This window comes from Bombina bombina, chromosome 2 (genome assembly GCF_027579735.1).
Source record: "Bombina bombina isolate aBomBom1 chromosome 2, aBomBom1.pri, whole genome shotgun sequence".
NCBI lineage: Eukaryota > Metazoa > Chordata > Amphibia > Anura > Bombinatoridae > Bombina > Bombina bombina.
In genome coordinates this window covers 684,432,418-684,458,907 of record NC_069500.1, presented here as the reverse complement: position 1 = coordinate 684,458,907, position 26,490 = coordinate 684,432,418, and the positions used below count along the sequence as shown (strand labels likewise).

At 40.0% G+C, this 26,490-nt stretch overlaps 1 protein-coding gene across 1 annotated transcript in view; it reads left to right on the top strand.

Moving 5' to 3' along the window:
* The window catches only part of LOC128647217 (atrial natriuretic peptide receptor 1-like), a 298,027-nt gene extending 275,198 nt beyond the window's left edge, over positions 1-22,829 (top strand). Inside the window, 2 exon segments of the mRNA XM_053700003.1 lie at positions 15,721-15,812; positions 22,611-22,829. Coding sequence (XP_053555978.1) covers positions 15,721-15,812; positions 22,611-22,760 — 242 coding nt within the window. The 3' untranslated portion in view covers positions 22,761-22,829.
* The last annotated feature ends 3,661 nt before the right edge of the window (positions 22,830-26,490 follow it).

The window sequence follows — 26,490 nt, the reverse complement described above, 5'->3', positions numbered from 1 at the left end:
TTGATTACTTAGATTGCGAAAGCTGGTCATTTTTTTAAAGCACGTCAAAGTTATGTGTAAAAAAGTAATTGGAAAGATACATTTCATTTAGAAATATAAATGAAGATACTTGTCATTCATACATACAGGGAGTGCAGAATTATTAGGCAAGTTGTATTTTTGAGGATTAATTTTATTATTGAACAACAACCATGTTCTCAATGAACCCAAAAAACTAATTAATATCAAAGCTGAATAGTTTTGGAAGTAGTTTTTAGTTTGTTTTTAGTTATAGCTATTTTAGGGGGATATCTGTGTGTGCAGGTGACTATTACTGTGCATAATTATTAGGCAACTTAACAAAAAACAAATATATACCCATTTCAATTATTTATTTTTACCATTGAAACCAATATAACATCTCAACATTCACAAATATACATTCAAAACAAAAACAAATCAGTGACCAATATAGGCACCTTTCTTTGCAAGGACACTCAAAAGCCTGCCATCCATGGATTCTGTCAGTGTTTTGATCTGTTCACCATCAACATTGCGTGCAGCAGCAACCACAGCCTCCCAGACACTGTTCAGAGAGGTGTACTGTTTTCCCTCCTTGTAAATCTCACATTTGATGATGGACCACAGGTTCTCAATGGGGTTCAGATCAGGTGAACAAGGAGGCCATGTCATTAGATTTTCTTCTTTTATACCCTTTCTTGCCAGCCACGCTGTGGAGTACTTGGACGCGTGTGATGGAGCATTGTCCTGCATGAAAACAGAATTTATGCTTACCTGATAAATTACTTTCTCCAATGGTGTGTCCGGTCCACGGCGTCATCCTTACTTGTGGGATATTCTCTTCCCCAACAGGAAATGGCAAAGAGTCCCAGCAAAGCTGGTCACATGATCCCTCCTAGGCTCCGCCCACCCCAGTCATTCGACCGACGGACAGGAGGAAATATATATAGGAAAATCATATGATACCGTGGTGACTGTAGTTAGAGAAAATAATTCATCAGACCTGATTAAAAAAACCAGGGCGGGCCGTGGACCGGACACACCGTTGGAGAAAGTAATTTATCAGGTAAGCATAAATTCTGTTTTCTCCAACATTGGTGTGTCCGGTCCACGGCGTCATCCTTACTTGTGGGAACCAATACCAAAGCTTTAGGACACGGATGAAGGGAGGGAGCAAATCAGGTCACCTAAACGGAAGGCACCACAGCTTGCAAAACCTTTCTCCCAAAAATAGCCTCCAAAGAAGCAAAAGTATCAAATTTGTAAAATTTGGCAAAAGTGTGCAGTGAAGACCAAGTCGCTGCCTTACATATCTGGTCAACAGAAGCCTCGTTCTTGAAGGCCCATGTGGAAGCCACAGCCCTAGTGCAGTGAGCTGTGATTCTTACAGGAGGCTGCCGTCCGGCAGTCTCATAAGCCAAACGGATAATGCTTTTAAGCCAAAAGGAAAGAGAGGTAGAAGTCGCTTTTTGACCTCTCCTTTTACCAGAATAAACAACAAACAAGGATGATGTTTGTCTGAAATCTTTAGTAGCCTCTAAATAGAATTTTAGAGCACGGACAACGTCCAAATTGTGTAATAAACGCTCCTTCTTTGAAACTGGATTCGGACACAAAGAAGGTACAACTATCTCCTGGTTAATATTTTTGTTAGAAACAACTTTAGGAAGAAAACCAGGCTTAGTACGCAAAACCACCTTATCTGCATGGAACACCAGATAAGGAGGAGAACATTGCAGAGCAGATAACTCTGAAACTCTTCTAGCAGAAGAGATTGCAACCAAAAACAAAACTTTCCAAGATAGTAACTTAATATCTACGGAATGTAAGGGTTCAAACGGAACCCCTTGAAGAACTGAAAGAACTAGATTTAAACTCCAGGGAGGAGTCAAAGGTCTGTAAACAGGCTTGATCCTAACCAGAGCCTGAACAAATGCTTGAACATCTGGCATAGCTGCCAGTCGTTTGTGTAGTAAGACAGATAAAGCAGAAATCTGTCCCTTTAGAGAACTTGCAGATAATCCTTTCTCCAAACCTTCTTGTAGAAAGGATAGAATCTTAGGAATTTTTATCTTGTTCCATGGCAATCCTTTGGATTCACACCAACAGATATATTTTTTCCATATTTTATGGTTAATTTTTCTAGTTACAGGTTTTCTAGCCTGAATCATAGTATCTATTACAGAATCTGAAAACCCACGCTTTGATAAAATCAAGCGTTCAATCTCCAAGCCGTCAGTTGGAGGGAAACCAGATTCGGATGTTCGAATGGACCCTGAACAAGAAGGTCCTGTCTCAAAGGTAGCTTCCATGGTGGAGCCGATGACATATTCACCAGGTCTGCATACCAAGTCCTGCGTGGCCACGCAGGAGCTATCAAGATCACAGAGGCCCTCTCCTGATTGATCCTGGCTACCAGCCTGGGAATGAGAGGAAACGGTGGGAATACATAAGCTAGGTTGAAGGTCCAAGGTGCTACTAGTGCATCTACTAGAGTCGCCTTGGGATCCCTGGATCTGGACCCGTAGCAAGGAACCTTGAAGTTCTGACGAGACGCCATCAGATCCATGTCTGGAATGCCCCATAATTGAGTTATTTGGGCAAAGATTTCCGGATGGAGTTCCCACTCCCCCGGATGGAATGTCTGACGACTCAGAAAATCTGCTTCCCAATTTTCCACTCCTGGGATGTGGATCGCAGACAAGTGGCAGGAGTGATCCTCCGCCCATTGAATTATCTTGGTCACTTCTTTCATCGCCAGGGAACTCCTTGTTCCCCCCTGATGATTGATATATGCAACAGTCGTCATGTTGTCTGATTGAAACCTTATGAATTTGGCCTTTGCTAGTTGAGGCCAAGCTTTGAGAGCATTGAATATCGCTCTCAGTTCCAGAATGTTTATCGGGAGAAGAGACTCTTCCCGAGACCATAAACCCTGAGCTTTCAGGGATTCCCAGACCGCGCCCCAGCCCACTAGACTGGCGTCGGTCGTGACAATGACCCACTCTGGTCTGCGGAAGCTCATTCCCTGTGACAGATTGTCCAGGGTCAGCCACCAACGGAGTGAATCTCTGGTCTTTTGATCTACTTGAATCATCGGAGACAAGTCTGTATAATCCCCATTCCACTGTTTGAGCATGCACAGTTGTAATGGTCTTAGATGAATTTGTGCAAAAGGAACTATGTCCATTGTTGCAACCATCAAACCTATTACCTCCATGCACTGCGCTATGGAAGGACGAGGAACAGAGTGAAGTACTTGACAAGAGCTTAGAAGTTTTGATTTTCTGACCTCTGTCAGAAAAATCCTCATTTCTAAGGAATCTATTATTGTTCCCAAGAAGGGAACTCTTGTTGACGGGGACAGAGAACTTTTTTCTTTGTTCACCTTCCATCCATGAGATCTGAGAAAGGCTAGGACGATGTCCGTATGAGCCTTTGCTTTTGACAGGGACGACGCTTGAATTAGGATGTCATCCAAGTAAGGTACTACTGCAATGCCCCTTGGTCTTAGAACCGCTAGAAGGGACCCTAGTACCTTTGTGAAAATTCTCGGAGCAGTGGCTAATCCGAATGGAAGTGCCACAAACTGGTAATGCTTGTCCAGAAAAGCGAACCTTAGGAACTGATGATGTTCCTTGTGGATAGCAATATGTAGGTACGAATCCTTTAAATCCACGGTGGTCATAAATTGACTTTCCTGGATGGTGGGAAGGATCGCTCGAATGGTTTCCATTTTGAACGATGGAACCCTGAGAAATTTGTTTAGGATCTTCATATCCAAAATTGGTCTGAATGTTCCCTCTTTTTTGGGAACTACGAACAGATTTGAGTAAAATCCCATTCCTTGTTCTTTTATTGGAACTGGATGTATCACTCCCATCTTTAACAGGTCTTCTACGCAATGTAAGAATGCCTGTCTCTTTATTTGGTTTGAGGATAATTGAGACCTGTGGAACCTTCCCCTTGGGGGTAGTTCCTTGAATTCCAGAAGATAACCTTGAGAAACTATTTCTAGCGCCCAAGGATCCTGAACATCTCTTGCCCAAGCCTGAGCAAAGAGAGAGAGTCTGCCCCCCACTAGATCCGGTTCCGGATCGGGGGCTATCCCTTCATGCTGTTTTGGTAGCAGTGGTAGGCTTCTTGGCCTGCTTACCCTTGTTCCAGCCTTGCATTGGTTTCCAGGCTGGTTTGGGTTGTGAAGTACAACCCTCTTGCTTAGAGGATGCAGAATTAGAGGCTGGTCCGTTTCTGCGAAAGGGACGAAAATTAGGCTTATTTTTAGCCTTAAAAGACCTATCCTGTGGGAGAGCGTGGCCCTTTTCTCCAGTGATGTCTGAAATAATCTCTTTCAAATCTGGTCCAAATAATGTTTTACCTTTGAAAGGAATGTTAAGCAATTTTGTCTTGGATGACACATCCGCTGACCAAGACTTTAGCCAAAGCGCTCTGCGCGCCACGATAGCAAACCCTGAATTTTTCGCCGCTAATCTAGCTAATTGCAAAGCGGCATCTAAAACAAAAGAGTTAGCCAATTTAAGTGCTTGAACTCTGTCCATAACCTCCTCATACGAAGATTCTCTACTGAGCGACTTTTCTAGTTCCTCGAACCAGAAGCACGCTGCCGTAGTGACAGGAACAATGCATGAAATTGGTTGTAGAAGGAACCCTTGCTGTACAAAAATCTTTTTAAGCAAACCCTCTAATTTTTTATCCATAGGATCTTTAAAAGAACAACTGTCTTCGATAGGAATAGTAGTGCGTTTGTTTAGAGTAGAAACCGCCCCCTCGACCTTGGGGACTGTCTGCCATAAGTCCTTTCTGGGGTCGACTATAGGAAATAATTTCTTAAATATAGGGGGGGGAACAAAAGGTATGCCGGGCCTTTCCCACTCTTTATTTACTATGTCCGCCACCCGCTTGGGTATAGGAAAAGCGTCGGGGGGCACCGGAACCTCTAGGAACTTGTCCATCTTACATAATTTCTCTGGAATGACCAAATTGTCACAATCATCCAGAGTAGATAACACCTCCTTAAGCAGTGCGCGGAGATGTTCTAATTTAAATTTAAATGTCACAACATCAGTTTCAGCTTGATGAGAAATTTTTCCTGAATCTGAGATTTCTCCATCAGACAAAACCTCCCTCATGGCCCCTTGAGATTGGTGTGAGGGTATGTCAGAACAAATATCATCAGCACCCTCCTGCTCTTCAGTGTTTAAAACAGAGCAATCGCGCTTTCTCTGATAAGTAGGCATTTTGGATAAAAGATTTGCTATGGAGTTATCCATTACAGCCGTTAATTGTTGCATGGTAATAAGTATTGGCGCACTAGATGTACTAGGGGCCTCCTGTGTGGGCAAAACTGGTGTAGACACATTAGGGGATGATGTAGTATCATGTTTACTCCCCTCATTTTAGGAATCATCTTGGGCAATATCATCATCTGTGGCATTACTGTCCTTACTTTGTTTGGACACTATGGCACACTTATCACATAAATTTAAATGGGGAGACACATTGGCTTTCATACATATAGAACATAGCTTATCTGATGGTACAGACATGTTAAACAGGCTTAAACTTATCAACCAAGCACAAAAAACGTTTTAAAATAAAACCGTTACTGTCTCTTTAAATTTCAAACTGAAAACACTTTATTACTGAATATGTGAAAAAGTATGAAGGAATTGTTCAAAAATTACCAAAATTTCACCACAGTGTCTTAAAGCATTAAAAGTATTGCACACCAAATTTCAGAGATTTAACCCTTAAAATAACGGAACCGGAGCCGTTTTTACATTTAACCCCTATACAGTCCCAGCTATATGCTTTGCTGAGACCCAACCAAGCCCAGAGGGGAATACGATACCAAATGACGCCTTCTATAAGCTTTTTCAGTGATTCTTAGCTCCTCACACATGCATCTGCATGCCTTGCTCTCCAAAAACAACTGCGCATTAATGGCGTGAAAATGAGGCTCTGTCTATAACTAGAAAGGCCCCCATCTGAAAAAGGTGTCCAACACAGTGCCTGCCGTTTTTCTAAATGTTCCCCAAGATTATAATACCAATTATTAGTTAGAATCTGCATAATATGCCTAGTAAAGCAATCGTTTTAGCCCAGAAAAATGTCTACCAGTTTTTAAGCCCTTTTTGAAGCCCTTTATTCTTTTATGTTTAACTAAGAAAATGGCTTACCGGTCCCCATGAGGGGAAATGACAGCCTTCCAGCATTACATGGTCTTGTTAGAAATATGGCTAGTCATACCTTAAGCAGAAAAGTCTGCTAACTGTTTCCCCCAACTGAAGTTACTTCATCTCAACAGTCCTGTGTGGAAACAGCAATCGATTTTAGTTACTGTCTGCTAAAATCATCTTCCTCTTACAAACAGAAATCTTCATCCTTTTTCTGTTTCAGAGTAAATAGTACATACCAGCACTATTTTAAAATAACAAACACTTGATAGAAGAATAAAAACTACATTTAAACACCAAAAAACTCTTAACCATCTCCGTGGAGATGTTGCCTGTGCAACGGCAAAGAGAATGACTGGAGTGGGCGGAGCCTAGGAGGGATCATGTGACCAGCTTTGCTGGGACTCTTTGCCATTTCCTGTTGGGGAAGAGAATATCCCACAAGTAAGGATGACGCCGTGGACCGGACACACCAATGTTGGAGAAAATCATGTTTTTCTTGAAGGATGCAGACTTCTTCCTGTACCACTGCTTGAAGAAGGTGTTGTCCAGAAACTGGCAGTAGGACTGGGAGTTGAGCTTGACTCCATCCTCAACCCGAAAAGGCCCCACAAGCTCATCTTTGATGATACCAGCCCAAACCAGTACTCCACCTCCACCTTGCTGGCGTCTGAGTCGGACTGGAGCTCTCTGTCCTTTACCAATCCAGCCACGGGCCCATCCATCTGGCCCATCAAGACTCACTCTCATTTCATCAGTCCATAAAACCTTAGAAAAATCAGTCTTGAGATATTTCTTGGCCCAGTCTTGACGTTTCAGCTTGTGTGTCTTGTTCAGTGGTGGTCGTCTTTCAGCCTTTCTTACCTTGGCCATGTCTCTGAGTATTGCACACCTTGTGCTTTTGGGCACTCCAGTGATGTTGCAGCTCTGAAATATGGCCAAACTGGTGGCAAGTGGCATCTTGGCAGCTGCACGCTTGACTTTTCTCAGTTCATGGGCAGTTATTTTGCGCCTTGGTTTTTCCACATGCTTCTTGTGACCCTGTTGACTATTTTGAATGAAACGCTTGATTGTTCGATGATCACACTTCAGAAGCTTTGCAATTTTAAGAGTGCTGCATCCCTCTGCAAGATATCTCACTATTTTTGACTTTTCTGAGCCTGTCAAGTCCTTCTTTTGACCCATTTTGCCAAAGGAAAGGAAGTTGCCTAATAATTATGCACACCTGATATAGGGTGTTGATGTCATTAGACCACACCCCTTCTCATTACAGAGATGCACATCACCTAATATGCTTAATTGGTAGTAGGCTTTCAAGCCTATACAGCTTGGAGTAAGACAACATGCATAAAGAGGATGATGTGGTCAAAATACTCATTTGCCTAATAATTCTGCACTCCCTGTATTATTAATGTATTTTGCATATATGACTTGCTGTATCAAGGTAACTAGTATATATGAATCTGTTTCATGCTATTGCGCAATTTAGTTATGCATCTACTATTTCTCTGATATTTGTCCTGCAGCCTTTGAATTGAGGCTGAGTGTCTCCTTTAATAAATATTAGTATTTACATGCTGTGCTATAATCTTTCCTTGATTTGCTTTCCTTTCTTCTTTGTAGATTGTTAAAAGAATCATCTGGTTGTCACTCATTCAGACAAGCAAAGTTACAACACAGCTGAAGAGCAGTATTATGCTATCAGCAATAGTTACATTAGCAGATCAGCATTTTCTGAAAATAAGTTAGAACAGGGTTGTTTGGACTAAGGCCAAGGGACCACAGTACACTCTAATTTACCCATACATTTCCAAAAATATTAAAATGTTAATATATAAATTATAAAGTCATTTTGCACCATTATATGCATCAACTTCTGCATAAGACACAGAGAGACCATCATTATGGTTTATTGGTGCAGCCAACATAGGGGAAGAGATTTTTTTAAATTATTTTCTACTGGCTTGTTCTGGTTCTGTTGGGGTTAGGGCTGAACACAGCATACATGTTTAAGGTCTTTGTGTATATGGAGTCTGGCACAAGCATATTTTCTTTTATAAAGCATTGCTTATCTGAAATGTATTAAGAAGTATATAATTTTTATTTTTGATTAGTCATCGCCGCCACTCTAATACATTTTTTTAACCCCTAATCTGCCGACCACACACCGCCGCCACCTACGTTATCCCTATGTACCCCTAATCTGTTGCCCCTAACACCGCCGACCCCTATATTATATTTATTAACCCCTCATCTGGCCCCCCCAACGTCGCTGCCACCTACCTACAATTATTAACCAAAGTTATTAACCCCTAATCCGCCTCACTCCCGCCTCAATAACCCTATAATAAATAGAATTAACCCCTAATCTGCCGACCGGACCTCACCGCTACTATAATAAATTTATTAACCCCTAAAGCTAAGTCTAACCCTAACACTAACACCCCCCTAAATTAAATATAATTTAAATCTAACGAAATAAATTAACTCTTATCAAAAAAATTATTCCTATTTAAAGCTAAATACTTACCTGTAAAATAAACCCTAATATAGCTACAATATAACGAATAATTATATTGTAGCTATTTTAGGATTTATATTTATTTTACAGGCAACTTTGTATTTATTTTAACCAGGTACAATAGCTATTAAATAGTTAATAACTATTTAATAGCTACCTAGTTAAAATAATTACAAAATTACCTGTAAAATAAATCCTAACCTAAGTTACAATTAAACCTAACACTACACTAGCAATAAATTAATTAAATAAAATACCTACAATTAAACCTAACACTACACTATCATTACATTAATTAATTAAATAAATTAAATACAAATACCTACAAATAAATATAATTAAATAAACTAACTAAAGTACAAAAATAAAAAAAGATAAGTTACAAAAAATAAAAAAATGAATTGCAAACATAATAAAAATATTACAACAATTTGAAGCTAATTACACCTACTCTAAGCACCCTAATAAAATAACAAAGCCCCCCAAAATAAAAAATGCCCTACCCTATTCTAAAATTAAAATAGAAAAGCTCTTTTACCTTACCAGCCCTTAAAAGGGCCTTTTGCGGGGCATGCCCCAAAGAATTCAGCTCTTTTGCCTGGAAAAAAAACACAATACCCCCCCCCCAACATTACAACCCACCACCCACATACCCCTAATCTAACCCAAACCCCCCTTAAATAAACCTAACACTAAGCCCCTGAAGATCATCCTACCTTATCTTCACCACACCGGGTATCACCGATCCGTCCAGGCTCCGAAATCTTCATCCAAGCCCAAGCGGGGGCTGGAGATCCATCATCCGGCTGAAGTCTTCTATCAAGCGGCAAGAAGAAGTCCGGAAGAGGCTCCAAAGTCTTCATCCTATCCGGGTAGAAGAGGAGATCCGGACCGGCAACCATCTTCATCCAAGCGGCATCTTCTATCTTCATCCGATGACGAGCGGCTCCATATTCAAGACCTCCGGCGCGGATCCATCCTCTTCTTCCGACGTCCTAAGTCCGAATGAAGGTTCCTTTAAATGACGTCATCCAAGATGGCGTCCCTCGAATTCCGATTGGCTGATAGGATTCTATCGGAATTAAGGTAGGGAAAATCTGATTGGCTTATTGAATCAGCCAATCAGATTGAGCTCGCATTCTATTGGCTGTTCCGATCAGCCAATAGAATGTGAGCTCAATCTTATTGGCTGATTGGATCAGCCAATCGGATTGAACATGAATCTGATTGGCTGATTCCATCCCTACCTTAATTGGCTGATTCCATCCCTACCTTAATTCCGATTGGCTGATAGAATCCTATCAGCCAATCGGAATTCGAGGGATGCCATCTTGGATGACGTCATTTAAAGGAACCTTCATTCGGACTTAGGACGTCGGAAGAAGAGGATGGATCCGCGCCGGAGGTCTTGAAGATGGAGCCGCTCGTCATCGGATGAAGATAGAAGATGCCGCTTGGATGAAGATGATTGCCGGTCCAGATCTCCTCTTCTGCCCTGATAGGATGAAGACTTTGGAGCATCTTCTGGACTTCTTCTTGCCGCTTGATAGAAGACTTCAGCCGGATGATGGATCTCCAGCCCCCGCTTGGGCTTGGATGAAGATTTCGGAGCCTGGACGGATTGTTGGGCGGGGGGTATTGTGGTTTTATTTTTTAAGGCAAAAGAGCTGAATTCTTTTGGGGCATGCCCCGCAAAAGGCACTTTTAAGGGCTGGTAAGGCAAAAGAGCTTTCCTATTTTAATTTTAGAATAGGGTAGGGCATTTTTTTATTTTGGGGGGCTTTGTTATTTTATTAGGGGGCTTAGAGTAGGTGTAATTAGCTTAAAATTGTTGTAATATTTTTATTATGTTTGTAATTATATTTTTTATTTTTTGTAACTTAGCTTTTTTATTTTTTGTACTTTAGTTAGTTTATTTAATTGTATTTATTTGTAGGTATTTCATGTAATTAATTTATTGATAGTGTAGTGTTAGATTTAATTGTAGGTATTTTATTTAATTAATTTATTGATAGTGTAGTGTTAGGTTTAATTGTAACTTAGGTTAGAATTTATTTTACAGGTAATTTTGTAATTATTTTATCTAGGTAGCTATTAAATAGTTATTAACTATTTAATAGCTATTGTACCTGGTTAAAATAAATACAAAGTTGCCTGTAAAATAAATTTTAATCCTAAAATAGCTACAATATAATTATAATTTATATTGTAGCTATATTAGGGTTTATTTTACAGGTAAGTATTTAGCTTTAATAGGAATAATTTATTTAATAAGAGTTAATTTATTTCGTTAGATTTAAATTATATTTAACTTAGGGGGGTGTTAGTGTTAGACTTAGCTTTAGGGGTTAATACATTTATTAGAGTAGCGGTGAGGTCCGGTCGGCAGATTAGGGGTTAATACTTGAAGTTAGGTGTCAGCAATGTTAGGCAGGGCAGATTAGGGGTTAATACTATTTATTATAGGGTTAGTGAGGCGGATTAGGGGTTAATACATTTATTATAGTAGCGGTGAGGTCCGGTCGGCAGATTAGGGGTTAATTATTGTAGGTAGCTGGCGGCGACGTTGTGGGGGCAGATTAGGGGTTAATAAATATAATTTATGTTTAGCATTTAGCTAGCACACACAAAATGCTTCCATTTTTGTGACCCTTTCTAGCATTACAATGGCTGAAATGTATATATATATATATATCTTTGAAACTTTATGTATAAGCAAGTACTATATATATAGGCAATTGTTTATTAGCAACCTGTTCAATCTAGTCTCCTGCTGACCGGGATCAATATGATTAACCAGTGAGTGACCATTTAACTACCTATTTAAGTAAACGTTTTTCACCTTAAGAGTTAAAGATCTTATCTATCCTGATTGGCCACTTACACCTTTATAGGGATCCTGACCAGCAGAGACTGATATCTCTGATGAAGCGCATGTGCTCATGCGCGAAACGCGTAAGATAGGAGCCTACCTTGTATCTTGAAGCCTGCTCCGTAATAAACTTGATCATTGACTCCAGGACTCAGCTTCCCTTCTTCCTCATTTCGTTAATAAATATAATATAGGGGTCCGCGATTAGGGGTACATAGGTATAATGCAGGTTGTGGCGGTGTACGGAGCGGCAGATTAGGGGTTAAAAAAAATATGCAGGGGTCAGCGATAGCGGGGGCGACAGATTAGGGGTTAATAAGTGTAAGGTTAGGAGTGTTTAGACTCGGGGTACATGTTAGGGTGTTAGGTGCAGACTTAGGAAGTGTTTCCCTATAGGAAACAATGGGGCTGCGTTAGGAGCTGAACGCTGCTTTTTTGAAGCTGCTTTTTTGAAGGGTTTTTTTCAGCTCAAACTGCCCCATTGTTTTCTATGGGGATATCGTGCACGAGCACGTTTTTGAAGCTGGCCGCGTCCGTAAGCATCACTGGTATTGAGAGTTGCAGTGGCGGTAAATATGCTCTACGCTCCCTTTTTGGAGCCTAACGCAGCCCTTCTGTGAACTCTAAATACCAGCGGTATTTAAAAGGTGAAAAAAAGCTAGCGTTAGCTAAGCGGGTCGTTACCGACAAAACTCTAAATCTAGCCGTTAGGTTTTATTTAACAGGTAAGTATTTATTTACTTTTAAATAGGAATAATTTAGGTATTAATTGTAATTTTTGTTTGGGATTATTTTAATATGTTAAAGTTAGTGGGTTTTAGGGTTAGGGTTAGGGTTTATGGGTTAATAACTTTAGTATAGTGGCGGTGACATTGGGGGCAGCAGATTAGGGGTTAATAATATTTAACTAGTGTTTACGATGCGGGAGTGCAACAGGTTAGGGGTTAATATGTTTATTATAGTGGCGACGATGTCCGGAGTGGCAGATTAGGGGTTAATAATTTTATTTTAGTGTTTGCGATGCGGGAGGGCCTTGGTTTAGGTGTTAATAGGTAGTTTATGGGTGTTAGTGTACTTTTTCACACTTTAGTTATGAGTTTTATGGTACAGCTTTGTAGCATAAAACCCATAACTACTGACTTTCAGTTTACGGTACAGATCTTGTAGTTATAGGCTGTACCGCTCATGTTTTTGCTGGACAGGCAAACTCGTAATACCAGCGCTGTGGAAGTCCCATTGAAAAAGGACTTTTTAAAGAGTGCGGTAGTTACGTTGCGTGATGGCCAAAAAAGTGTGCGGTACAGCTATACCCACAAGACTCGTAATAGCAGCGGTAGTGAAAAAGCAGCGTTATGAGGCTTTTTCACTCATAACGCAAAACTCTTAATCTAGCCGTTTGTGTCTTGGGTAACACTAATCAGATGAAACAAAGGGTCTAAAGAAAAAGTATTGCCACTCTAATTCAATTACACTGATTGGCGTCTAGCCAGAACTGAAGGGAGAAAGCCAAAAATCACACACAGCTATGGGGGTGCAAGCTTAAATTCCTGAGTAAGTACAAGCTCAAAAACTAACCAAAAACAGCAGCACTGGAGCACACAACAATAGTAATAAAACATAACTTTTATTAAAGCATTAAAATTAGAGGTAGCCGGGGGGCGGGTCCGAACACCGACCAAGATGGCTGCTTTTCACTTAGGCTGAATTCTGGAGCTGAAGGAACCGTTGCCTAACGCTTCACAAGCATATGACTCAAGCTCTAAACTGTAATGGTTTTATAGTTTAATATACAGAGAACGGACACATATGTTTTTGGACTTTGAATTTCAGCCAGGCAGACCGGTTTAAGTGAGGTGCGCAGCGGAGGCCTAGCAATAGACCTGACTCCTCATTTACCCTCCCTAAGTCCTGATATGTCAGGAGTAACAGCCGTATGAGCTGTCTTGCTATATGGAAACGTAGTATATACAACTATATGGAACTACCTGCCACCTATTATTGTTTTAAAGAGAGCAGCAAAACTGAATCCAGCTATGGCGGAGATATATCAAGCGCTGCAGACTTTGCTGGATCAGTTCGAATTTCAGATGCGCAAAGTTATAACGGAGGGAATGAAACCCCTAACCCAGGGAACACCTACTAGTGAGCTGTTTGGCCGTGACAATAAAGGAGACAGCAGATTTGAAGCGGATACAGGCTTGCAGGGTTTAGAGAGGAACGGTGTCAAGACGGATCAGGTGCCAGAGCTCTATAGCCCATTACTTATGCACCAATCCTCACATACCGGAGCAACCCATAGCCCCGACCTTGCAGAGATCCTGGTGCGGCCACAGAGAGAAGTCAGCATGCAGTGGAAAATGCAGAGGCTGCAGAGTTCTATGCCGCTCGTACTGATCGGCTCCATGCCAAAATCTGTTTGTGACTCCAGTTGGTCCCATGAGGGGAGTAATGCGGGCAATCATGTAGGTCTGTACAGAAAGCCTGTTAAGTATACGGAGATCCACAGTCAATTTTGGATGGCTCACGTAGTTTCAGGCCTGAGGACATCGAGATTCGATAGAGACTTTTACAGTCGGTATGTATCTCTAGTGCAGCTGCCCCAACTTCTGTTTCCACGGTGGCCAATAAAGGTTGGAGTGGGCTAAAGAGAGTAATCTGGGACCCAGGGCTAATATAACACGCTGCAGATATGACCACCCGGTCGCTACAAGAACTTATTGCTGAGCCCTGGTTGATGAACCTGACCCCTGGGGAGGACATAACAGTAGGTTGAGTTAACAGGCAGCCACTTTCTATTTACTTCTAGAGGAAAGTGGTTAAATTTTTGGCTATCCTTATGAAGACATTATGTCTGAGATACCTTTGATAGCTTATGACTACCTAATATCCACTGAAATATGGACATATATACATCTTGTCTACAGCAACTTTTATAAGCTAACCAAGTTTCATGTTATGGCGCCTGTATGTTATATGCATTGTCTCTGCTCACTGTTTTTTATTTTGTGTTCATCACCTCCCTGTATAGTACAATATCTTTGTCTCAATGTCCACAGGGTAACCTGTTAGGGTTAGTAACTGGTTTAGAGGGTCCACTGATAGGATGTTGTATTATTTCACTAACTGTCTACCCACTTAGTAGACCTTAGCACATACCCTTCAAAATATAATCCTAAACCCACAGTGTTATTATTGACTATCTAAGATGACAATTTATTTTACCAAGGTTAACATGGTTAGTCCCACATATCAATAGATCTATTAGCATTAACTAGTTGTTTCCGTATGTATTTGGGTGTATGATACATCAAGTTACTAAGGTTTACTTATGCGTTTGTGTTATATTGACTGTATCATCTATATAAATTTAAAAAGAGGTTCGACCACAAATTGGGACCCAAAAGTGGCCCCCTACATTTCAAATACCTTCTTCTTATTTCAGCTTTCTAATGGTTAATGGGGTCCAAAAGTGGCCCTTTTGTCAGTTGAAGGGCTCTGAGATAAGGCGCTATGGTTCTTACAGCTCCATATTTATTGTACCTCATCATTGTTTATTGCATAACTGATTTAATTTATTGCTCTTTCTTTTGAGTGTACTCATGTATACATATTGTGATGGAACATGTCTATTTTTTATGTATCGCCTGGCAAACCTCAATAAAAATATTTATAAAAAAAAAAAAAAAAAAATTAGAGGTAGCCAGCAAACACCCTTACCCATTTCATGCCTATTATGTGAACCTATGATTAAGTGCCCATGATAGGCATGACATACGTAAGGGTGTTTGCTGGCTGACTCTAATTTTAATGCTTCAATAAAAGTTATTTTGTATTACTATTGTGGTGCGCTCCAGTGCTGCTGTTTTGGGATCGTTGTTTAAACAAAGGTCTGCCTTGCATAGTTATGCAGGCTTAAATGTTTGAGAATTTGGGGTTCTACAATAATGATTGGTGCCCCCTAGAATTACGACAAGTTCCTCTAACAATGTTGATGTGTTCTGAAACTAAGACAAATCAGAATGTGACAGATAGTATATGGAAATAATTCATTTGAATATAATACATATAAGTGTACTAGCATAGACCAAAGAAATGTAGTATTTAAAAAAACTATTTTGATTTTCTTTCAGCTCTCAAAATCCAGTGTAGTTCCAGTGCGCATGATTTACTGAAGCAGATTGGAGGTTATATATTGGTATGCCGTGGGACATTACAAGTCAAGGTAAATTATAAAAACTGCTAAACAGCATTTTTTCTTATTTTGTGTTTTTGAGTAAAAGCTGGGTTATAACTGAACCAAGCTAAATAATCAACTAAAATGGTTATATTACATTAAAATAATAAAATCAACCCAAAACACTGATACATTTAAACATAGAACCATGTATAAGGTGGAATGCAATTGAAAAGCAAGTGTGAGCTTCTTGGCAGTAGTTTAGGCTGCTATATCTGTAATCTATCTTGCATTGAGGGTACCTTTGGAATAGGTTTGTGTCAATATAAAAAATTTCAGGAATTGCTTTTTAAACTCTAAATAAATGTTAAATAGAATTATGTATTCATAGCAAAGTTTAGCATGAGAATAATATGTGGATGTATTTTGAATTATATTAGTAATTGAAATATTAACAAAAATAAGTGCACATTTGTAATTTTTAAAAAGCAATGGGCATGGCCATGTTGTAACCAAGGTTTCCTCTGCTGCGGCCAATTTGCAACAGTAATAAATGGGTGAATTGAGTGGAATAAAGTCACCCAACAGCAGTGTGAAAGACTGGTGGAGAGCATGCCAAGACGTATAAAAGCTATGATTGAAAATCAGGGTTATTCCACCAAATAATGATCTCTGGACTCTTGCTAAGTTAAAACATTAGTAGTGTGTTGTTTAAAAATAAATATGAACTTGTTTTCTTTGCACTATTCAAGGTCTGAGGACACTGCATGTGTTTTTGTTATTTTGACCAGTTGTCATTTTCTGCAAATAAATGCTCTAAATGACAATATTTTTTATTTGGAGATTGGGAGAAATGTTTTCAGTAATTTATAAAATAAAACAAAAATGTTAATTTTACTCAAACACATACCTATAAATAGAAAAACCAAAGAAACTAATAATTTTGCACACTCATACACATAAACATTTAAAAAAAATAAGTTTTATATTGAAAAAAATGTTTAGAAATGATATTGTATAACACACAGTGATTGACTCATATAGTTTGTGAACTATTCTGAAGTATTTAGTTACTCAAAATACAGTTTTATACTTGTATATCAACAGGTGCTAGATTACGACTGGGGCACTAACTGTTGCGCCTTAGTGAAAAGGGGTTCATTGCGGATCTATGCGTGCATTAGAAGTAGTGTTGGACAGATAGCTTGGCATGCTAAGGCACTGTGGCTGAGCTCTGTAGCAACCCAAGGGTTGCAGGTTTGATCCCCGGCGAGGTCCACTCAGGTTTCATTCTTACGAGGTCGATAAAATGAGCAGCGCCTTGAGACCCTTACCGGTGATTAGCCACGCTTTACAAATACCCAATACATACATAGTGTGCAAATAAAAAGTTGAAATTAAATTCATTCACTTGAGCGCAATTTAACGTGAGTCAGAAAAGCGCAACTTCAGAGCTCTACATTTAAAAGTACAGTTACATTCATAATAAAACTGCCTGATAAAAAATATTACATAAAAAATAAAAGCGCTCAAACATATGAGGTCTCAGGTGTTAAAAAAAAAGGACTGCAAAGGGCTTTAACATAGATATACCTAAATATGCATAAGTATATATATATATATATATATATATGCATAAGTATATATATATATATATATATATATATATATATATATAGTGTGTGTGTGTACATATTTATATGTGTATATATGCATTTACAGACATATATACACATATAAACACATAAATGCATTATATATTTTGTCGCTTTCAACCCTAAAAAATCTAATAAACTCAATAGATATTATGATGTTCCTTCTTCCATGGAAGTATTTCCAGTTCCAGACTGTATGTTGGAGATTATAGCTCAGGAATGGGATAAACCAGGGATTCCCTTTTCCCCTTCTCCTATTTTTAAAAAGATGTTCCTATTGCTGACTCCATTCGTGATTTGTTGTGCACTGTGCCTAAGGTGGAAGGAGCTATCTCTACTCTAGCCAAAAAAACTACTATTCCTATAGAGGATAGCTGTTCTTTCAAGGATCCCATGGATAAGAAGCTTGAAGCTTACTTAAAGAAGATGTACATTCATCAGGGATTACAGTGGCAACCTGCTGATTTTAGAAGAGACTTCTATAGAGGAGATCCAAGATAGGATCAAGGCTCTTAAACTGGCCATTTCTTTTATTTCTGATGCCAACATTCAAGTCATTAGACTGGGAGCCAAGATGTCTAGCTTCGCTGTTCTAGCTCACATGGCTCTATAGCTAAAATCTTGGTCGGCTGATGTAACTTCTAAGTTCAAACTACTTTCTATACCTTATAAGGGGTAAAACTCTTTTTGGTCCTGGTCTGGCGGAGATAATTTCTGAGATTACAGGTGGAAAGGGGTCTTTCCTACCTCAGGACAAGAAAAATAGAGCTAAGGGTCGCCTAAATTCTAATGTTCGTTCCTTTCTTAACTTCAAAGGACAGAAGTCTCCCTCTTCCTCTTCCAAGCCAGAGCAGTCCAAGACCTCCTGAAGGTCAAGTCAGCCTTGGAATAAGGGAAAGCAATCCAAAAAGCCTTCATATGATGCTAAATCAGCATGAAGGGTCCACCCCTGGTCCGGTGTTGGATCAAGTGGGGGGCAAGCTTTCTTTTTTTTTTTTTACAAGCTTGGATACGCAATGTCCCAGATCCTTGGGCTGTGAACATAGTATCTCAGGGTTACAGAATAGGATTCAAGACTTGTCCTCCCAGGGGCAGATTCATTCTCTCTAGATTATCTACAGACCAGGTAAAAAGAGAGGTCTTCTTAAACTGCATTCAGGATCTATCCTCCCTGGCAGTGATTGATCCAGTTCCTGTAAAGGAACAGGGTCAATGATTCTATTCAAATATATTTGTGGTTCCCAAAAAGGAGGGAACTTTCCGTCCCATTTTAGACCTAAAATGTCTCAACAAATTCCTCAGGGTTCCGTCCTTCAAGATGGAAACCATTCGTTCCATTCTCCCCTTGGTCAAAGAGGGTCAGTTCATGACGACCATAGACCTGAAGGACTCATATCTTCATGTTCTCATTCACAGGGATCATCACCAGTTCCTGAGGTACGCCTTTCTGGACGAGCACTTCCAATTTGTTACACTTCCGTTTGGACTTGCCATAGCTCTCAGAATATTCACAAAGGTTCTGGGAGCTCTTTTGGCAGTGTTCAGGTCTCAGGGAATTGTGGTAGTGCCTTACCTAGATGACACCTTGGTTCAGGTGTCATCTTTTCAACTAGCAAAATCTCATACAGAGATGTTGTCTTTTCTATGTTCCATGAAGATTTTCCTGGCGGATATCAGAAAATCCAAACTTCTTGCTTTGTGCATTTCTTTCCAGTCTGCTATTTGTCCATCAGTGGCTCAATGTATGTAGGTTATTGGTCTTATGGTTGCTTCCATGGACATCATTAATTTTGCTCAGTTCCATTTGAGACCTCTGCAACTCTGTATGCTCAGCCAATGGAATGGAGACCATTCAGATCTAACAAAGAGGATAGATTTGAATTCCCTAGCAAGAGACTCTCTCTCGTGGTGGATTTTGCAGGACCAATGTATCCTCTTTGTTGTTTTCTCTGGAAAACGTAAAGGTCAGAAGGCCACTTCTACTACTCTTTCCCTCTGGTCAAGAAGTATTATTCGTTTAGCTTATGAGACAGCCTTACCTAGACGACATCTTGGTTCAGGCATCATCTTTTCAACTAGCAAAATCTCATACAGAGATGTTGTCTTTTCTATGTTCCCACGGGTGGAAAGTGAATCTGGAAAAGAGTTCCCTTGTTCCAGCTACAAGGGTGTGTTTCTTAGGGACAATCATAGATTCCCTGTCCATGAAGATTTTCCTGGCGGATGTCAGAAAATCCAAACTTCTTGTTTGTGCATTTCTCTCCAGTCTGCTATTTGTCCATCAGTGGCTCAATGCATGTAGGTTATTGGTCTTATGGTTGCTTCCATGGACATCATTCATTTTTTTTGGTTCCATTTGAGACCTCTGCAACTCTGCATGCTCAGCCAATGGAATGGAGACCATTCAGATCTTTTGCAGAGGATAGATCTGGATTCCCTAACAAGAGACTTTCTCTCGTGGTGGATTTTGCAGGACCATCTGTCTCAGGGCACATGCTTCCTGAGACCTTCCTTGGTGATTGTGACCACGGACGCCAGCCTGTTAGGCTGGGGAGCAGTTTGGGGTTCTTTAAAAGCTCAGGGACTGTGGACTCAGGAGGAGTCCTCTCTTCCCATAAACATCTTAGAGTTGAGAGCAATCTTCAATGCCTTGATGGCTTGGCCTCAATTGTATTTAGTCTGGTTTATCAGATTCCAGTCGGACAACATCACCTCAGTGGCTAACATCAACCACCAGGGAGGAACTCGGAGTTCCTTAGCGATGAAGAAGGTGGCTCGCATTCTGCAGTGGGTGGAAGCTCACGATTGTCTCCTATCTGCCATTCACATTCCAGGAGTTTACAGCTGGAAGGCGGATTTTCTGAGCAGACAGACCTTTAATCCCAGAGAGTGGGATCTCCATCCGGAGGTGTTCTCAAAGATAACAATCAGGTGGGGGGTTCCGGAGTTTGATCTGATGGAGTCTCGTCAAAATGCCAAGCTTCCAAAGTACGTTTCAAGGTCAAGAGATCCTCAGGCAGCCCTAATAAAGCTCTCTTCCTTGGAACCTCTCTCTTTCATACCTGTTTCCTCCATTTGCTCTACTTCCATGAGCCTATAATTCTAATATCTCCTGCATGGCCTCACAGGTTCTGGTTCACGAAGCTGGTGAAGATGTCATCTCTTCCACCTTGGAGGTTACCTCTGAGGAAGGACCTTTTACTTCAGGGTCCCTTCCTCCATCCAAATTTAGATTCTCTGAAGTTGACTGCTTGGAGATTGAACACCTAGTTTTGGCTTGATGTGGGTTTTCTCAGTCGGTCTTTGATACCATGCTTCAGACTCGTAAACCTGTTACTCACAGGATTTATCATAAGGTATGGTGTAAATACCTTTATTGGTGCAAATCTAAGGGTTTCTCCTGGAGTTGGCTGAGGATTCCCCACATTTTATCCTTCCTTCAGGATGGTCTGGAGAAAGGTTAGTCAGTCAGTAATCCCTGTACCTTATTTTTCATGCAAGGCGGTTCTTCGTACTAAGTTGAGTTTTCTACCTAAGGTTGTGTCGTATAGAAACATTAATCAGGAATTTGTTGTTCCTTCTTTTTGTCCTAATCCTTCTTCCCATAAGGAATGTCTTTTGCATAACCTGGATGTTATGCGTGCTCTAAAATTTTACCTTCAAGCAACTAAAGATTATTGACAATCTTCTGCCCTCTTTGTTGTTTTCTCTGGAAAACATAAAGGTCAGAAGGCCACTTCTACTACTCTTTCCCTCTGGTTAAGAAGTATTATTTGTTTAGCTTATGAGACAGCTGGACAGCAGCCTCCTGGGAGAATTACGGCTCATTCCACTAGGGCTGTCTCCTTATCCTGGGCTTTCAAAAATGAAGCTTCTGTGGAACAGATTTGCAAGGCGGCAACATGGTCCTCTTTGCATACTTTTTCCAAATTCTACAAATTTGATAGTTTTGCCTCTGCTGGGGCCTCTTTTGGGAGAAAGGTTTTTCAAGCAGTGGTGCCTTCTGTTTAGGTCCTCCTGCCTTGTTCTCCCTCCCTTTTCCTTCTGTGTCCTCTAGCTTGGGTATTGGTTCCAACTAGTAATTGGAATGAAGTCGTGGACTCTCCATGCCATAGGAAAGAAAGTAAAATGTATGCTTACCTGATAAATCTCTTTCTTTCCAGGCATGGAGTCCATGACGCCGCCCTTTATTAAATTTACGACGGCAGTTTTTATGTTAAACCTTAGGCACCCCTATACCTTTGTGTTATCTTATTTTTCCATTTCCCTTCAGCCGAATAACTGGGGGCTATGAGTAAGGGAAGTGACAATTAACAGCTCTGCTGGGGTGCTCTTTGCCTCCTTATCAGGCAAGCATACATTTTGCTATTTCATGTCGGGTTAGGGAACTTGATAAAAATGCGATCGGCTTTGTGCTAAGGAATTTTCATGCTCCGTTGAAGTCTATGGAGCCCATTTATCAAGCTCCGAACGGAGCTTGTGGGCCCGTGTTTGTCTAAAGACCGCTGCGCCATAACCCTGTCCGCCTGCTCTGAGCAGGCGGACTGGACAGAATTCAACCCGATCGAATACAATCGGGTTGATTGCACCTCCCTGCTGGTGGCCGATTGGCTCTTGGGAGCTGCTGGTGCAATGCTGAACACGGAGAGCGTATTGCTCTCCGCATTCAGCGAGGTCTTGCGGACCTGATCCGCACTGTCGGATCAGGTCAGCAAGACCTTTGATAAATTGGCCCCTTTTTGGGAATACGTTAACGTGGTTGTGATATTCAAACCTGATACATGCAAAGAGCTGAAGTCGTGCAAAATTAACGCACGAGTGGTAGTGCAAAGTACCGCTACACTCTAATCTAGCCCAAAATGATGAGTTCTGCAGAACAATATGTCCCATAATTCTCTATTTCCACATATACTCATAAATGTGTACAATAGCTACTTATAGAGAGTGCAGGAATTGATCTATTGTTGAAAAGACAGTCACTTTAGTTGTTACGAATATAAAGAATTTGAGAAAGCAGATACAACCATTGAAACTATTAGAAGGCTGCATTTGTGCTTTAAGTTAAAACAAAACTGCTCTAAATGTTTGGGGTTTTCTTCATTTCTTTATCATAGCAATACTGTATACTATATATATAAAATGTCATGAAGCTAAAATGTTATTTTTTGATACACCTTTTTTTTTTTTAAAGGGGAAAGGAGATATGGTAACCTACTGGCTGGAAGGCAAGACTTGTACATCAGCAAAGAAAATTAACCCACATACATCATCATCCATTCAAGAAAAAGACATCTTTAACCTGATACCTGGAGTACTGTCCAGGGAACCACTGTCAACTTAACTATAAAGAACATTAAAGGAATACTAAACCCAATGTTTTTCTTTAATGATTCAGATAGAGCATGACATTTTAAGCAACTTTCTAATTTACTGCTATTATCAATTTTTCTCCGTTCTCTTGCTATCTTTATTTAAAAAGCAAGAATCAAAAGCTTAGAAGCCGACCCATTTTAGGTTCAGCACCCTGGATAGTGCTTGCTTATTGGTGGCTAACATTAAGCCACCAATAAGCAAGCATAACCCAGATTTTGAACCAAAAATAGGCCGGTTCCTAAGCTTTAGATTCCTGCTTTTTAAATAAAGATAGCAAGAGAACAAAGAAAATTGATATTAGGAGTAAATTAGAAAAAAATGGGTTTAGTATCCCTTTAAGCTTGATAGTAATTACTCTTAATGCCCGATTATTTAGTATAAGCATTATATAGTATAGCATTATATAGTATAGCATAATAGGATTATGTTTTTAGCAAACAACGTCTTAAAGATGTGGATGGGAATGCTTCTGCTGCCATTGGCAAAAGATAGAAATAAAAGATCTGGTATGCAGTGTTCCCTCTAAGGACAGTTTTGTGTGCAGCCCAGCAGTGAAACAGTTAACAAGAGAACCATACCTTGCCATCTGCATTGTGTAGTGTTTGCTAATTGCAGGGTGTGGTTACCTAATTAACTGTTTCACTGCTGGGCCGCACACAAAACTGGCCTTAGAGGGAACACTGCTGGTATGATACCTGGGCAACTCTCGTGTTTAAAATATTTGAGATAGAAATAAAGATCCTGTATCTATCTTCCTTAATAAATCTAATTATTGCTAGCAGTAACAGGTGAAGAACGATGAGCATGTACATTTTATTATGTGGATATAATCAAGATAATGAGGCCTATTTATCAAAGGTCTTGCGGAACTGATCCGACAGTGCGGATAAGGTCCGCAAGACCTCGCTGAATGCGGAGAGCAATACGCTCTCCGTATTCAGCATTGCACCAGCAGCTCACAAGAGCTGCTGGTGCAACGACGCCCCCTGCAAACTCGCGGCCAATGGGCCACCAGCAGGGAGGTGTCAATCAACCCGATTGTATTCGATCAGGGTGAATTGTGGCGATTCCTGTCCACCTGCTCAAAGCAGGCGGACAGGGTTATGGAACAGCGGTCATTAGACCGCTGCTTCATAACTGCTGTTTCTGGCGAGTTTGAAGACTCGCCAGAAACACGGCCCACAAGCTCCCTACGGAGCTTGATAAATGGTCCTCAATATGTCCTGAAAAGAAACAATGAATTCTGTATCATGTCTCATTATATAGAAATGTGTCATTGTTTGGTATTGTAACAAAAAGTTATTTTTATACTTATTGTAAAACTTGTTGTCTTTTCATGTAAATGAGTGCCATACACATAGAATACATTCATTTATTTAATGAAGCTACAGAAATTGTTGATTAAAAAATGTATGTGTTTATTTTGCACAGCCTTGGAAAAAAAGTTATTCTTTAATACTAAACAAGTGTGTGCATGAAGCAATGAGATGCTTTTTGTTTAGAGGTACTAATGTGTTCAATTGGAACTATAGTGTTTTTATTAATCATAACCACCTATTTGCACCAATCAGGATTGGTAATTAAAGTGATGGTAAAGTTGCTTCATATTAAAAGCTGCATTAGAAACATTCGGCTAGATTACGAGTTGTGCTTTAGGGTAAAAAAGCAGCGTTAAGAGGTCCTAACGCTACTTTTTTATGACCGCTGGTATTACGAGTCTTGAAGGTTTAGGGGCACCGCACACTTCTTTGGCCTTACCACAAAACGACTTACGTAAACTTCGTAAAGTCTTTTTTCTATGGGACTCTCCGTATTCAGCATTGCACCAGCAGCTCACAAGAGCTGCTGGTGCAACGACGCCCCCTGCAAACTCACGGCCAATGGGCCACCAGCAGGGAGGTGTCAATCAACCCGATTGTATTCGATCAGGGTGAATTGTGGCGATTCCTGTCCACCTGCTCAAAGCAGGCGGACAGGGTTATGGAACAGCGGTCATTAGACCGCTGCTTCATAACTGCTGTTTCTGGCGAGTTTGAAGACTCGCCAGAAACACGGCCCACAAGCTCCCTACGGAGCTTGATAAATGGTCCTCAATATGTCCTGAAAAGAAACAATGAATTCTGTATCATGTCTCATTATATAGAAATGTGTCATTGTTTGGTATTGTAACAAAAAGTTATTTTTATACTTATTGTAAAACTTGTTGTCTTTTCATGTAAATGAGTGCCATACACATAGAATACATTCATTTATTTAATGAAGCTACAGAAATTGTTGATTAAAAAATGTATGTGTTTATTTTGCACAGCCTTGGAAAAAAAGTTATTCTTTAATACTAAACAAGTGTGTGCATGAAGCAATGAGATGCTTTTTGTTTAGAGGTACTAATGTGTTCAATTGGAACTATAGTGTTTTTATTAATCATAACCACCTATTTGCACCAATCAGGATTGGTAATTAAAGTGATGGTAAAGTTGCTTCATATTAAAAGCTGCATTAGAAACATTCGGCTAGATTACGAGTTGTGCTTTAGGGTAAAAAAGCAGCGTTAAGAGGTCCTAACGCTACTTTTTTATGACCGCTGGTATTACGAGTCTTGAAGGTTTAGGGGCACCGCACACTTCTTTGGCCTTACCACAAAACGACTTACGTAAACTTCGTAAAGTCTTTTTTCTATGGGACTTCCATAGAGCTGATATTACGAGTCTGTCCAGGGAGGCCAATAAGTGAGCTGTACACCCTACCCTGTCAAGATCCCTAACGCATTTAAAAGTCAGTAGTTATGAGTTTTATGGTACAACGCCGTAGCATAAAACTCACAACTAAAGTGCTGAAAAGTGCACTAACACCCATAAACTACCTATTAACCCATAAACCGAGGCCCTCCCGCATCGCAAACACTATAATAAAAATTTTAACCCCTAATCTGCTGCTCTGGACACCGCCGCCACCTACATTATATTTATTAACACCTAATCTGCTGCCCCCAACATCGCCGACACCTACATTATATTTATTAACCCCTAATCTTCCACCCCCGACATCGCCGACACCTACATTATAATTATTAACCCCTAATCTGCAGTTCTGGACACCGCCGTCACCTACATTATATGTATTAACCCCTAATCTGCTGCCCCCAACATCGCCGACACCTACATACTCTTTATTAACCCCTAATCTGCCACCCCCAACGTCGCCGACACCTACATAATATTTATTAACCCCTAATCTGCCACCCCCAACGTCGCCACCACTATATTAAAGTTATTAACCCCTAAACCTAAGTCTACCCCTAACCCTAACACCCCCTAACTTAAATATAATTACAATAAATCTAAATAAAATTCCTATCATTAACTAAATTATTTCTATTTAAAACTAAATACTTACCTGTAAAATAAACCCTAAGATAGCTACAATATAACTAATAGTTACATTGTAGCTATCTTAGGGTTTATTTTTATTTTACAGGCAAGTTTGTATTTATTTATTTAACTAGGTAGAAAAGGTATTAAATAGTTATTAACTATTTAATAACTACCTAGCTAAAATAAATACAAATGTACCTGTAAAATAAAATCTAACCTAAATTACACTAACACCTAACACTACACTATAATTAAATAAATTAACTAAATTAAATACAATTACCTAAATTAAATTAGCTAAAGTCCAAAAAACCCCCACTAAATTAC